Source organism: Parasteatoda tepidariorum, chromosome 9, assembly GCF_982258835.1.
Source record: "Parasteatoda tepidariorum strain Cologne lab strain chromosome 9, Ptep-v5.0, whole genome shotgun sequence".
In the NCBI taxonomy this organism is placed as follows: Eukaryota; Metazoa; Arthropoda; class Arachnida; order Araneae; family Theridiidae; genus Parasteatoda; species Parasteatoda tepidariorum.
Genome location: NC_141763.1, coordinates 64,527,086 through 64,541,393, shown reverse-complemented (window position 1 = coordinate 64,541,393; position 14,308 = coordinate 64,527,086). Strand labels below are relative to the sequence as shown.

The window sequence follows — 14,308 nt, the reverse complement described above, 5'->3', positions numbered from 1 at the left end:
TTTCAGATCTTTGAAGTGTATCATTTTAAAAATTCATCTACAGAATTGTTTCGCACATACATCGATATGTTTTTGCGTTTAAAGCAAGAAGCAAGTGGATGGCCATCGAATTGTATGACAGAGGCCGATAAGGATGACTATATAAAAACATATTTTGAGAAGGAAGGAATTCTGCTAAGGAAAGATAGAATTGAGTACAACCCTGGTCAGAGAGCCGTTGCCAAGTTAGCACTGAACAGTTTTTGGGGCCGCTTTGGAATGAGCCTTCTAAAATCGATGCTAAACTTCGTTAGCAGTTTGGAAGAATTTAACAAGCTCCTTTGTGACAACACTAAGATCGTAAGCATTATTAATCTGTCAAATATTACATTTCAGGTGTTTTTATGATTGCATTTTTTTTTTTTTATTGAATCATATTTTTTAACTACTGTTGCAGGTACAAGATGTGTGCTTCCCAACGGATAATATCTGTGCCATGGAGTGGAAGCAAAAGGCTGAATTCATCGATCAAGATACTAGCACTAACATTTTTATCACGGCCTTCACGACTTGCCATGCCAGGCTAAAATTGTACGATGAAATCGACCGTTTAGGAGAGCAGGTGCTTTATTTTGACACCGATTCGATAATTTATGAATCTACTGGAACAAATGATCCACCTTTGGGGAACTTTTTAGGAGATTTCACTGACGAACTTGGAGGAGAGACAATTTCAAAATTTGTGTCTGGTAAGTTATACGATGAGAAAAAAAAAAAAAAAATGTTGATTTGTTTTTTTTTATATCATGATAAAAATTTTTTAAAGTTATGCTTTTTTTTTTTTCCAGGGGGACCGAAAAACTATTCTTACATAACTAACAGTGGTAAAAGCGTGTGCAAAGTGAGGGGGTTTAGCTTAAACTTCAAAAACAGTCTTATTCTCAATTTTGATTCTATCTATAGTTTAGTGTCGAATCTAGATGATCGCTCTTCCATCCCCATTTACAACCCAACCAAAATAGTCAGAGATTCAAAGAAGAGGAGAGTCTTCAACAAGGAGGAAATAAAACAGTACAGGATGGTCTATAGCAAGAGAGTAATAAAACCTGATTTCTCCACTGTTCCGTATGGATACTGAGGAGCCATGATGAAAAGGAGGGTATCGGAGGAAGAAGAAGAAGAAGGAAGCAAGCAAGCACAAATACACATTTTATAAAAAAAAAAGGGCCCTTTTCAGGGCCAACAAATATTACGCAAACATTCACTTACACTCACATACACAGAAAAGAAAGACACAGGTATAGTATATTTAAAAAAAAAAAAACTTATATGCATTTGTTTTGTTTTTCAATAAAAGTAAAAAGACACATTTTATTTTATTTCCTTTTTGTTTATTTATAAAAAAAAAACACCATGTTACATAATATGTCACGTTACTTAGTATTTCAGCCAGCGTTTTTTTCTAGCAAACAGGACTGGTGTACTCGTTACAGGAGGTGAGTCAGTAAACACTTTTTTATTAATTACATATTCTTCAGGTATTTTCATTTCTTTTATAGCTTCAAAAAATACTTGTTGCCCTTTTGGTTGTTTCTTCTCGTTTCTAAGTACATTATTAATTAGGTGAGTGATATTCGTTCCAGGGAGTAGTTTTTGTTTGTACAGAATTTCTCCTTTATCAGTCCAAGAAAACAGTTCTTTGTTAGATTGCAATAATTGGAGAAACTTTTTAGCTCGCTCTTTTTGACTTTTAGGTATAACATTCATTAGCTGCATTTCTATTACATCACTGTTTTCCGTAACATTTTCTTCTTTAATTTCGTTAGGCTTTTCTTCCATTTCAGGTGAGGTATCAACCACTGATTCAGTTGTTTTGTTTTTATTTTCCAAAAAGTTAGGAAATTTGACATACTTTTGAAGAATTTGCAAATATAACACTGCTTTTTCATTCTCAGGAATAGTTTGATTTTTAATAATATCATGCATTTGCCTGTCCAATTCAGATAGATATTCTACAGTATTAGCTTGTAACCTATTTTCTGGAACAAGTAAAAATTTTTTAGCGTGTTCCATTAATTAAAGATGTTAGAGCTGTAATGGCAGCTGGTATCAGGAATCCTAAAAATCCGTCACCTCGCTGGACAAGAATTTCCCTCTTACGGAATAAAGGTACTTTTTTATCAGAAAGTTTTCTTAAACTTCTTTTGAATGGCGAGAGCTTGTTTTTTTGTTTTTTATTGAGAGGAATGTTACCTTTTAACAAATTAAGCACGCATTCACAAATGTTCTTAATAGATTTAGCTGGACAGTGTTTTAAGAATTTCCGTTTTGATTTCAGTTTAGCAACAGCTTGTAAGACCTCTAGACAACAGTGCTTACTGTTCGACATTCCAATCGCATTTGATTGTTTCATTCCTAATTGGGATTAATTTATACTTTAGAAAATGACCAAATGTTTCAGCTTTAATGGAGGCACAGTGATTTCTGCTGAAGTGTTTAAAATTACAGTTAACAGGTGATTTTACCAAATCATTGATTTTCGGGCACCCGAGAGTTTCTAAGTTCACACAATAACGATTCGTAATACTTTGAATAAATTTTGTCTTCTCCTCTCCTTTTATATAAATCTTTTCATATTTCTGAAATATTTCTTTTAAAATGAAACATAACTCTATGTAGGGCGATTGTCCAAAATTCCAATCATATCCACGTGTATTATTTTTTATAAAAAAAATATTGTCTTATCTCATGCTTCCTTAGCTTTACGAAACTAAATGGTGGTTGAAATGTCCAATTATTTAAATGATTGTTATTTATATCAAAGATTGCTAGCTCTTTAATAATAAATCGATTTTCAGTGAATAAATATCCTTCGAAATCTAAGACACAGACACTACTCATCTTCGCTAATGTTAATGGACAAATGACTATCTCGGCTGGTACACGATCATTTTATCATTTGGTAATATACCAGTGCGCAGGCGCAAGTTATCTTCCGTATCTGGTTTCAAATCGACTAACAGGTAGCTGAAAGGTTTCGAAGTCGCGTCTTGATACACTTCTTGGAAAAATTTCAATTTTGTTGGGTAGAGCTGACGACCTAAATGTGTAATTTGGCTTTGATCTCGGGGGTTTTTGAAGAGAATAAGGTAGTGAGAATTCAGAGATATTTCTCTCATTTCTTTTCCTTTATGGAATATATTTTGAACTATAAAAATTACCGAGACATTACGATGATGACTATACTTTGTAAATAAATGAGTTAATTTGGAATTACTTCCTAATTCAGACATAAGATCATCGAGAATAATTAATGCATTTGAAATATTATTTAAATCAGAAGGAACGCCCTCATGAAATGTCACATTCGGTATTGTTTCAAACATAGCTTGATACGCTCCATAACACCAAATAACCGATTTTGGAAAAGGTTAAATAATTTTAGACTCGATTATTTTTTTGCAGAGTTGGCTTTTTCCACATCCTGTTGGACCAGCCAAAATGCACGTGAACGAATGCCTAAGTTTAGGGAACTCCATAATTTATACAAGGGGATTAATAAACGAGAATATTTATTAAAAATAAATAACGCAAATAACGGTATGTAAATAAAAACACAAACACAATTTTTCTTTTTAAAAAAAATATTTTTTTTATTGTTTGTAAGCAAAGCGTACACCAAATTTCTTTTTCACAAATTGATACACTCTAAAATCATTTTTTTTTTTATTAACATTTAGCATTCTTAGAATGGAAACCATAGAATGATTCTGACAACGTTTGTAAATGAAAAATACACAATAGGCTCCACATACATTTGAAGTGAGTGATTGAAAAGTTATAGAATTCCAACATACATTAGTAATGTTAAATAATTTATAAATATCAAGTCCATAAAAATGTGGTGAATGTCCATAGGAATCAAAGAATTCCAGTTTTTTTTGTTCAGTCATGTATAGAGCTAACCAATGAGATCCTGGTCGAGTTGATTCATCTGTATTGACGATGATAGCTTCATTTTCTTGCAAAGTGGGTATTAAGTCTCGTGAGTAAACACCTCTAAACTTAGATGCTGTTGTAGGGTCTTTCGATAATATTTCATAAATCTTTCTTCCGTCCATTGTGTATCATTAATTTCCAAAATCGTATAGGATGTCTCTCGATTTGTTAATTTCTATGACGTTTTCAAATTCGGCAAACACTATGACACACACTGTTTTCTCTAACGGTCTCTCAAATTTCATTTCAACTCTTAAATTACTATGTTTTATTAAATTAAAATGATCGCCATCACATAAGTCAGGAGATAAGTCAAACGCATAGAGAGTATACCCATCACAAAATTCTTCTCTAGAAATAAAGTTGCCCCTGTCGCTTCTCATATGTTCAGTGCTCATAAATAAATTTTGATAAGCTCTGATATATTGTTTTTGCGAAAAATTCAGCTCCAGTGGATTATGAGGGACTGGTTGACCATCTACGTAGACTGCGATAAAATTTAAATTAAAATGTTTAAAATCAAAAGGATTTTTCTCAAATGTTCCATGAAATGCATCGTTTTCCACACATCCTATGATGAGTCGTTTAGGAATCTGGCCCACAAAAACATTGTCTTGCACAAATGACATGTTACCTTTAGGAATGGAATACGCTTTACACAGAACTCGATCGATAGGATATTTTGCAGTATCTTTTTCTAAAGCTTTTGCGTGTCCTAAAATTACTCCAGGACTTACACGCACTTTTCTTATTAAAAGTGAAATTCTATCTAGTATAACTTTATAGCCAGATTTTCCGATCAAACAAAATTCAGGTTTACTACGAATCAACTTTATTTTTATATCTACCATGTTCAATAATAATCTGTTTTGGTGGAACAAATCGCTGTGTATACAACCAATCATGTCCACACTTGAACTTAACTTAAAAAAATCTGATCTTTTTTTCAGTCCATCATTGGAATCCTTATAATAAAGTTCTGCTGTGAGTTGGGAGGTTTTACTGTCATAGCCATGGTTTAAAAGTGTTTCTATGTAGGATCTATAAGGGTAGGTGTTGCTCGAATTTGAAATGATGCGGTCGTTTAATGATACATCCACTTGAGAAAACAGAGAATGTAAAAATAGATTAACGGGTCCGATATCGTCATCTTTCGTTAAATTAGTATTATCATTTTTTAAAATTTTTGCCTGCACGTGAAGCTGAGTCTGACTTAAATCAATAAATTCCTCGCCGGAGCCTGATATATGAAATTCTACGGGTCCGCCATCAAATACATTAGATAATGGATGGAACTCTACCCACTGCCCACTTTGAATGACGGTTTGTGTGCCAGGCATATGAAACAATTCCAGTTCAGATTTGACACATTCTGGAGAACCCTTCAAAAGAAATGTCATGATTAGGAGTCAAAAATATCACGTCCTCTCGCTTTCTGTTTCTTTGATGGAATGATTTTTTTCTTTGTCTTGCGCTTTCTTTTATATCCACCACTACCGATCATTGACTGAATTTTTCCAATTGCTTTATTGGCCAATATTTTGCCTGATTCCTTTGTTCTATTTTTGGCCGATGTTTTCAAGTCCTGACCTGCTAATACATCCGACACAACACGTGATCCTGTGATTAAGGCTTCTTTTCCAATAGTTTTTGACCCCCGATATATGTATGGTAAAGCTGCTCTAAATAATCGTCTAAATATACCGCCCAGACCATAGCCTTTTTGGTAAGATATACCTCGATAATATGGCAAACCATGTCCGGTTTGAGAAGTATAATGGTCTTCCAACTTCTTTGAGCAAGAAACATAAGGTACTTTCATCTTGGTAGCTGATTTTGTAATGAATCATTTTTGAAAATACACTCCATATTTATAGTATTTGTCGCATTCGAAAATGCAGTACAACCATCACTTTACCTCTTTCAAAGGGTACAAAGTCACCTGAATTTAGTCTGAGTTCAACTTGAATAGTTTGAAATGAATGTCTCATTAAAGGTAAATATTGAGGTCTATCATAATACTGACTGATAGTTTCTCCGTCTTGTCCTTTTATTCGAACTATCCGCAGTAAAGGAGCTTGCGTATCGCCCACAATTTGGGGGGATACAAGATCTGTGTACACGTAGAAAACCGAAAAATTAGTCCATGCATCCGCAACCTGATCGCTTTTCATGTTACCCGTAATGATTGTTTCACGTTGGAATCCTAACAGCTCACCTAAATTCTCTAAATGAAGGCTGCATCCCTGAACCGCATTAACTTTTACTCGTTTTGTAGCTTTATTGTAAGTAAGTGTGAACCGACTTGGATTTTTAGGTAAAGCAAGTTGTATAGATGATACAATATCGAACATTGTTTCATAACAACCTACATCAATTGTTTGCTTAATAGTCGATATGATATTACCATTACTAATCTTGTAGTAAAAATAATTGTTAGTTTCATTTACGTTAAGCCAAGAATGGGGATAGATGATTTCTGATAGGCCTACTTCCCATTCACCTTTTAAATCCACTGGTATAGGTAATTGAGTTTTAAAATGAGAGATTTTGTTATCTGGAAAGAATCGCATAGAACTATCGGAGGGTAACGTCACGTAGAAAGACATTTTTAAAAATGAATCTCTTACGATTAGCCTTCACTATTTATACTTTTTGAATATCAGTCACCCAATCATTGAACTTATCTGGGTACCCTAAAAATTTAACATAATATTGTAATTTTCCATTAATTCTTTTTTTCTTGATTACTTTTTCTACAGGGTAAAAACCGGAATCAACTACTTTTTGTAATTCTTCAGCATAAAAAGTACCGTTTATTGGTTCATTCTTTAAATCTTTTATTTTATACACTACAGGATTTCTTCTGATAATTTTATCGATGATGAATAATTCTCGAGTCCAATTACTTTCATATCCTTTCTCGAATGTAAGTTTTGACTTACTAATTCGAACTGTATCTCCTATCTTAAAAACACTTATATTTGGTTTTTTATTATTAATTATATCACTATATAACGTATTCCAAACTTCTTTTTGATTATCGATATTAACAGAGACTGGATCTATTTTTATACTTCTGTGTTTAGTATGATTATAACTATGTACTAACTTTGAAATGACATTAATATATTTCTTCGTGTTATATTCTGTAAAGTATTTCCACATCTTAGTTTTCAAAGTGCGGTTAAACCTCTCAACAATACTTGACTTAGTTTCATTATTCGTTGTAAAAAAATGAACTCCTATATTTTTAAGATATTGTTGTACAAGTTTATTAGTGAATTCTGTTCCTTTATCTGATTGCAGTTTCTCGGGTTTTCTTTCTCTAAAAATAGTTTTTAAAGCCGGCAATACATTTTTGGCTGATTTGTCTTTAATAGGCACAGCCCATGCAAATTTTGAAAAACAATCTATACAAGTTAACAAATATTTGAATCCATTATTAAATTTTGCTAAAGATTGCATGTCAACTAAATCAATTTGAAATTGTTCATCTATACCTCCAACAATCACTCGATTCCTTTTAAATTTATGTTTTAATGGTTTATGTAATGTATAAGAATCCTTAGTTTCTAACCATTTTTTAATTTGACTTTTTTTAACTTTGCCCTTTACAGCATTATAAATTGCATTAACACCACCGAAACTACCTGGGTGATCAGGTTTCTTATAAACAGAAGATAGTAAATTATTCATTCCGACTTAGATTTTATTTAAGATTAAAATACATTTTCCAGCTATATATGAAATAATGTTATCAATTTAAATTTAATTTTCCTATTTTAATTAAACTTAAACATACTGGTACATCAATTAATTTAATTATTTCTTTATTATATTAAAGTAATATAAATTAACTAACGTGGAAGCAGAATTTATTCTGCGGAAAACAGTAATTTTTCTCTGAAAAGGAAACTTGTTCGTTTATCTGAAAAAAAAGTTCATGAAATAAAATTTTTCAAAAAGAAAAAACAAAAAATTAAAACATGGTACACAAAGAACAATAGGAATATACTATTTATTCAAAGATAAGTAATGCTCGATTAACAAGTGACAGCTAATCAAAATATTCAAAAGTATCTGAAGGACACATGAATTCTCTGGCAGATCTTAATACAAAATGTAAATGTAAATTTTCAAAAAATTCCTCAGTAGCATAACTAAGAGGTGGTAATAATAAAAACTTTTGTCTATCAAATAGGTTAGAATAAAATCGTTCAGCCAATTCCATTGCTTCCAGAGAAAAAGCATTAGAATTAAAAGTTTCACGGCGGTTACCAAATTGTTCCTCAGCAAGTCTACGTGGCTCTTTCATACCATTGTCAATAAAAATATCACATACAGACCTTTTTAAAATTTTTTTCAAGTACTCTTCACCAAGACTAGTGTCCAAAGAGCTTGGTAAAGCTTTATCAATAGGAGATTCACAAACATTTTTAAAAGCATCTAAAAAGTTCATGTTCTTAAATATAAAATCCAAAACTATGAATGAAATATCAATGTATTTGTCTAGCATCTCTTGCCATTGTTCCTTAGTGATAGTTATTCGCTTTGAACTGGGTATTTTATCAGCTTTGTATATGCGTTCAAAACAAAAATCAGAAAAGTTCTCACTTGTGATTCGGAATTCCTTTTCTGAGACGTAAGGTGCAATAGCTAACTCACTTTTTGTTTCAGGAACTTTTTTGAATCCCATGATATATTGTATCCACCACGGTCTTAGAGTTATTCCTTCACTTGATGGGTAGTACACTTTACCATATTTTTTGTATTGCCGCAAGTGTACTGTAACGAATCCGCGATATGTTGTAGCATTTACAAAGACATCGTTGCCGATCGGGAATACCTCATCTGGCATGTGATCATCGGTGAATAATCCATCCTGTAAAAAATATAAAAAAATACAGATTTAGTAAATTTTATAAAAAAACAAATAAATTAGATATAACATTTTTAATTTAATAATACACAGTATAACAAAATAAACTTACTTTAGAACTATCTGTTTTCGACTTTTTGCAAATATCTTGTGAATTGGCCTCTTGATGATATTTCCTTTTGTCCATAATGAAATGAATGCAGATATAAGGTTTTCAAATTTTCAAAAATAAAGAAAATATTATCTTGTGAAGGTATGAAATTTGGTATACACTGCGCACAACAACGTCTAACACAACAACGAGCCTAAACTAAACGAGTAATGCACAAGAAACTGATGCCATTCCGAGCAAGTAGAAAAATAACTGACCAATGAAAAAATTTTAAAAACATCACGTGTGTACAACAATCTTCTTCAGTGAAAGGAACTGAAATCATCATGCATACGTCACAGTACAAGATCTACCTTGCAAAAAAAATCTTGCCTGAACGAGAAGGGAATGACGTGGAGTGACGTCAGCCCCAAAACCGGTACACACTCTCAAACACGTGCATAAGGGTATCGTTGCCAAGAGGAAAAAATAATTGTAACTGCCAGGTGGTCAGAAATAATATTCTAATAACTGATAAAAATTGAAGTGAAGATATATATCGATGAAACTAGAGGATGTGATCGATATCGTTTGTGCAGATGAATGATATTCAAACTTATTAACGCAAAGATGTACAAGCATCCATAGGACAGTGGTTTAGATACCCAACTACTGTCCCATGGAGGCTTTTTGTTAGCGCAGGTTCGATCCTCCACGATCGACATTATATATAAATTTATAAGAATAATTTTTAAGATTAAAAAATAAATAAACTCATTTAATTATATCTTTTTTTTTTTTTTAAGTTTCCAATATTCATACATAGATGGCGCCATCAGATGATTCTAAATAAATCATTTTTTTCCAAAGATAAATAATACTAATAAAGTATTGCCACCGCAGGAAAAGAAATAACATGCTCCAAAACCGAAACTGTTTCCTTTTCTGCTAATAAAAAGAAATAAGCAGTTTATGACGTTCAATTTCTAACACCCCTCTACTATAACACATATATTCCATCCATCTCCTGTTGCCACCGCAGAAAAGAAATAATTTATTCGAAAACCGATACTGTTTCCTTTTCTGCTAAAAAAAAGAAATAAGCAGTTGATGACGTTCAATTTCTAACACCCCTCTACTATAACACATATATTTCATCCATCTCCTGTTGCCACCGCAGAAAAGAAATAATTTATTCGTAAACCAAAACTAATCCCTTTTCTGCTAAAAAAAAAGAAATAAGCAGTTGATGACGCTCACTTTCTTTTTTTAAACCCCTCTACTATAACACGTTTATTTCATGACCCCCCACAGAGATGATTGACAGGTGCCACGCCCCCTCCATTGTATTCACTGAGTACCCCTAGCTACTACTTCAGACATCAATATTCATATTCCCACTGCTTTAAAACTAATTATAGAGATTCGTACCCATGGGATTTAACAATCATACATTGAGATTCATATTCACACAATAATAATTAATAAATAAAATCTTGCATTAAACTTTTTATTAAAATGTTGAGAACATTCTGAGGATAAATCACTCCTTGTTTTTCCTTACTTAACTTTCATGTATTTTTATTTTAATTATTAGAAGTGTTTGGATTTTCATTTCACATTTTTGAATTTTTTTTCCAGCTTTGTAGTTTTTTACCCATTTGGGATTTGGTGCTCATAGAAAGTTTTTAATTTTATCTCAGTCTGGTTAGAGAATTAATAATGCACGAGGACTTAACATTTATATAGATCATAATTTATAAGAGTAAAAATCAGAAATTTATAAGCTTTATATATTTATGTGTTTACCTAAATCTTCAGCTATGAAAAATAGGAAAATTTATAAGTAAATAGCTTTATGTACATCATTGCGAAAAGAAAATTAAAGTCTCAATTTTTTACTTACAGATAGTTTCACCAGCTGTTGCTATTTTTCAAGTATAAACTGAATCAGAAGAGGAAACTACTGACACTTCTGTCATCGAAAGCTCCTGTTCTTTCTCTGATACAGTTAGAAAAAAAATGTCAGAATGCCCTTTAATGAAAACAGACCCTCGAAAATGCTTCTATGACATGTGTCATATTAGTGACAGTGAAATAAAATGTATTGAAGATGAAACAAAATTACGGGGTGAAGTGTGGAAAGCAGAGAGAATTGGTCGACTTACTGCTTCAAATTTCGGAAGAATTTTAAGAAGTAAGAAAAGTGACTCTCTGCTTATGGAAATCATGGGTTATCGAGATGAGAGTGATAATGTTGAGTCACTGACTTTGGGTAGAAATATGGAGCAGGTAGCAAGAGACAAATTTTTTGAAATGGTCAGCCCCAACCACGTGAACCTTATTATTAGACTGGTGCTGGTTTATTTATTGACCAAGAAGATAGCTTTTTAGCAGCTACACCTGATGGCTATGTTAGTTGCGACTGCCATAAAGTGTCCATATTCATTACGCAATACATAGTGTCGATATGAAAAATATTTCGTAAATGACACTGGCAGATTAAAAGAAGATCATGATTATTTTGATCAAATCCAAGGCCAGATGGGCATTTCTGGGTTAAGTTGCTACTTTGTCGCATTCACGACTGCGTCGTTGAGGTATGAGGATATCACTCTCCATGAACTGAATTGGTACGAAATGGAGGATAAGCTTAATAAGTTTTTCTTTGAAAGTGTACTTCCAGAAATCCTTAACGGTCACAAACTTAAAAGTAATTGAGGGATCAAAAAATGATTGCATATGTAAAGGTTTAAAAACGGTGTAACCATGTTCTAAATTTTTTCATAAAGGTTGTGTAAAATTACATCGTAAAGTTTATTCATGGACCTGTGATCACTGCAATATTTATCAGAAACTAGTTACTTTATCATGATTATGTAAAGTTTTTTTAATTTTATGTTTATTAAGCTTATCCTTCATTTCGTACGACTTCAGTTCATCGAAAGTGACTTCCTCATACTTCAACAACACACTCGTGAATGTGGCAAAATACAGTAGAGTGCCGATTATCGGGAACGCCCAATTATACGAACTATGTCCGAATTCGTTTTTTTTTTTTTTTTTTTTTTTTTTAAAGTTTAGACGGAAAATTAAATAATTGACAAAAAAAATCTGAAATATGATAAACAAAATTCAATGATTGTAAAAAAAAAAAAACTTCCACACACGCCAGAGCTATTTTAGATAGTACTGCCAGTCCTAAGCCTTGAAAAAGTGTGAAGGGAAGTTAGTGCATAAATAATAATAATTTAAACAAGATTTTAAACAACTTTCCAATTATTCGAACCAAGTTCGGTCCCGAGCAGTTCGGATAATCGGTGCTCTGCTGTAGCTCGTATTTAATCCATTTTTGTGTGCATATTCTTTGTTGAAAACATGTTAAAGAAAGTTAGTCTTTCAAAAATCTTGATAACTAAAAAAATAAATCTTGTACAGTTCTAAGAAAAATTTAATTATATGTGCTATTTTTAAAATTTATTGCATTGTATGTGAATCTCTAGAGAAAAGAAAAGTTATCTTTAGCTGATGACTGAATTATCTAAACTGATTTTATTTAATTTTAAATATTTTTACTGTCATACTTTTTTTAATTTTGATTTTTTTTTTAATTTACAGGATTATCTCTTCTCATATACCGTAATGGTGTAGCTTAATTTTCCATTGTTGTCAGTGAATTTTTTATCAGTTCGAAAATCACATGGTAGGATCCAGTTTCCCCGCATTGATTTGTAATTGTTTTGGTTATCATTAGTCTAAAATTAATAAAAGTCATTGTTTTTTTATAAATATTTTTGTATCCTTAATTTAAAGATATTTACTTGTATTGCTGATATTACATTTTTGGCTGTTTTCAAAGATTAAGAAAATTTACTTAAACTGACAAACAATCTCAAGAGCGGGGTGTCTGTAAACTTTACTGGGATGCCAGAAATCACATGAACTCTATATAAAGACTACTCCTCATTCTTCCCTGTATACACATATTTTTTACTTTAATTTTATCTTTGTGTTCTTTTTGTGTTAATATGCGTTTGTCATGCATTTTCTTTGTTTATTAATGTAATTTTGTTCCTTTTAACTCCCTGTTTATGTCCACTTACACTACCCTTCCAAATTATTAGGGACACTTAAAATTTCTAAAAAATTGTCATTTCTCAAAGTGTCATAACTTTTTCAAAAATGAATCAATTTCCATAAAAATTACTAATTTAATTTATCTAAATTTTTTGCAAAAATTTAAATTTTTGAACAAAGCAATTTTTTTTTTTTAAAAATGTCAAGCCTGACAAGTTGCTACTTAGCAACAAAATTTTTTGCATGAAAATTATTATTTACACATTAAAGTACAAGTCATTAACTTTAAAACGCGCTAAAGTAAATGACTTTATGATTTTTTTGACCGAGATATGAGATTTTGAAAATTTTTTGTCATTTATAGTGAAAACGAAATTATTGTGAATTCGAAAATTTATTTTGTCTGCGACAAAAATTTCAAAGCAATTTTTCAAAATTGTTGCGCTCGGAACATTTTTTGAAAATTTTTTTTAAAACTTTAATTTTTAAATAAAATGTAGTTTTAATTTTTTTTATTGAAATTTGTCTTGGTGTCATATCTGGTGTGTATAAATTAACTGGCAAATTTTCAAAACAATTGAATAAAAATTAAAAAAATTACTGTCGCCTTAAAAAACATAACTTTACAAAGAGGAATAACTTTTTTTAAAAAAGAATTTTTTTCCAACAAAGTAGCTAAATAACAATTTGTAATTGATAATAAATAAATAAATTCACATTTAAAGATGTACTTTTATTAAAGGATTCCCAATATTTACGAGGGAACATACAACGGGTAAGATTTTGTCAACAGTTGAAAACTCCCCCTTTTCATTTTTTTTAACAATGGAGATTGGCAGGGTGCCTTCAAATATGCGAAAAGTTGTTATCTTTCTGATGGCTCTATCTATGTGCACATGCACTTTAGAGTTTCCCCGATGTTACAACCTCATGCTGACTTAGCTGAGCTCTGATATTGAAAGCTTCTTGTGTAATTATCTGCAAACCACTCATTTTTCTATTCAATTGGACGAGTCTACTTTGCCTGGTAATGAAGCATTATTATTGGTATATGTTCGATTTGTTATGGACAAAGAAATCCATGAAGAGCTGCTATTCGCAAAAACTTAGAAGTCGGACACTAAAGGCGAATCGATACTTTATGTCCTGAGTGATTTTTTTACAAAAAAATCTATTCCATTTACCAACATTAATTCGGTGGCAGCAGATGGAGCTCCTGCCATGTTCGGGCGATATCGTGGGTTTATAATCCATCTTAAAAGAATAATTCCAGGACTTAT

The 14,308-nt window shown here is 31.7% G+C and overlaps 3 protein-coding genes across 4 annotated transcripts; 1 reads left to right on the top strand and 2 right to left on the bottom strand.

The window, feature by feature from the left end:
• Positions 1-59: 59 nt before the first annotated feature.
• On the top strand, positions 60-1,353 carry LOC147804132 (uncharacterized). 2 transcript variants are annotated; one of them, XM_087152018.1, is made up of 3 exons: positions 60-339; positions 437-728; positions 828-1,353. In XM_087152018.1, exons 1-3 carry the CDS (start codon positions 67-69, stop codon positions 1,115-1,117), a joined length of 855 nt encoding a protein of 284 aa, XP_087008144.1. In that variant the 5' UTR covers positions 60-66; the 3' UTR covers positions 1,118-1,353. The 2 variants fall into 2 exon arrangements, with proteins under 2 accessions (XP_087008144.1, XP_087008143.1); XM_087152017.1 differs by having other exon boundaries at positions 437-1,353.
• A 2,756-nt stretch (positions 1,354-4,109) lies between these two features.
• On the bottom strand, positions 4,110-5,378 carry LOC139426132 (uncharacterized protein F54H12.2-like). The gene has a single exon (XM_071183889.2). The coding sequence runs from the start codon at positions 5,376-5,378 to the stop codon at positions 4,110-4,112; it is 1,269 nt and encodes a 422-aa protein (XP_071039990.2).
• A 2,601-nt stretch (positions 5,379-7,979) lies between these two features.
• LOC147804131 (uncharacterized) lies at positions 7,980-13,463 on the bottom strand. The gene is made up of 2 exons (XM_087152019.1): positions 8,973-13,463; positions 7,980-8,863 (listed from the first exon to the last, which is right to left on the bottom strand). The coding sequence occupies exons 1-2, from the start codon at positions 9,045-9,047 to the stop codon at positions 8,039-8,041; spliced, it is 900 nt and encodes a 299-aa protein (XP_087008145.1). The 5' UTR covers positions 9,048-13,463; the 3' UTR covers positions 7,980-8,038.
• Positions 13,464-14,308: the final 845 nt, after the last annotated feature.

Excerpts from the sequence above, each read along its gene's own strand:
- LOC147804132 (XM_087152017.1), top strand. The coding sequence starts at position 67 with ATGTTTTTGCGTTTAAAGCAAGAAGCAAGTGGATGGCCATCGAATTGT. Across the intron at positions 340-436 it reads TTTGTGACAACACTAAGATC|GTACAAGATGTGTGCTTCCC; the intron begins GTAAGCATTATT and ends CTACTGTTGCAG.
- LOC139426132 (XM_071183889.2), bottom strand. The coding sequence starts at position 5,378 with ATGACATTTCTTTTGAAGGGTTCTCCAGAATGTGTCAAATCTGAACTG.
- LOC147804131 (XM_087152019.1), bottom strand. The coding sequence starts at position 9,047 with ATGGACAAAAGGAAATATCATCAAGAGGCCAATTCACAAGATATTTGC. Across the intron at positions 8,864-8,972 it reads CGAAAACAGATAGTTCTAAA|GATGGATTATTCACCGATGA; the intron begins GTAAGTTTATTT and ends TATTTTTTACAG.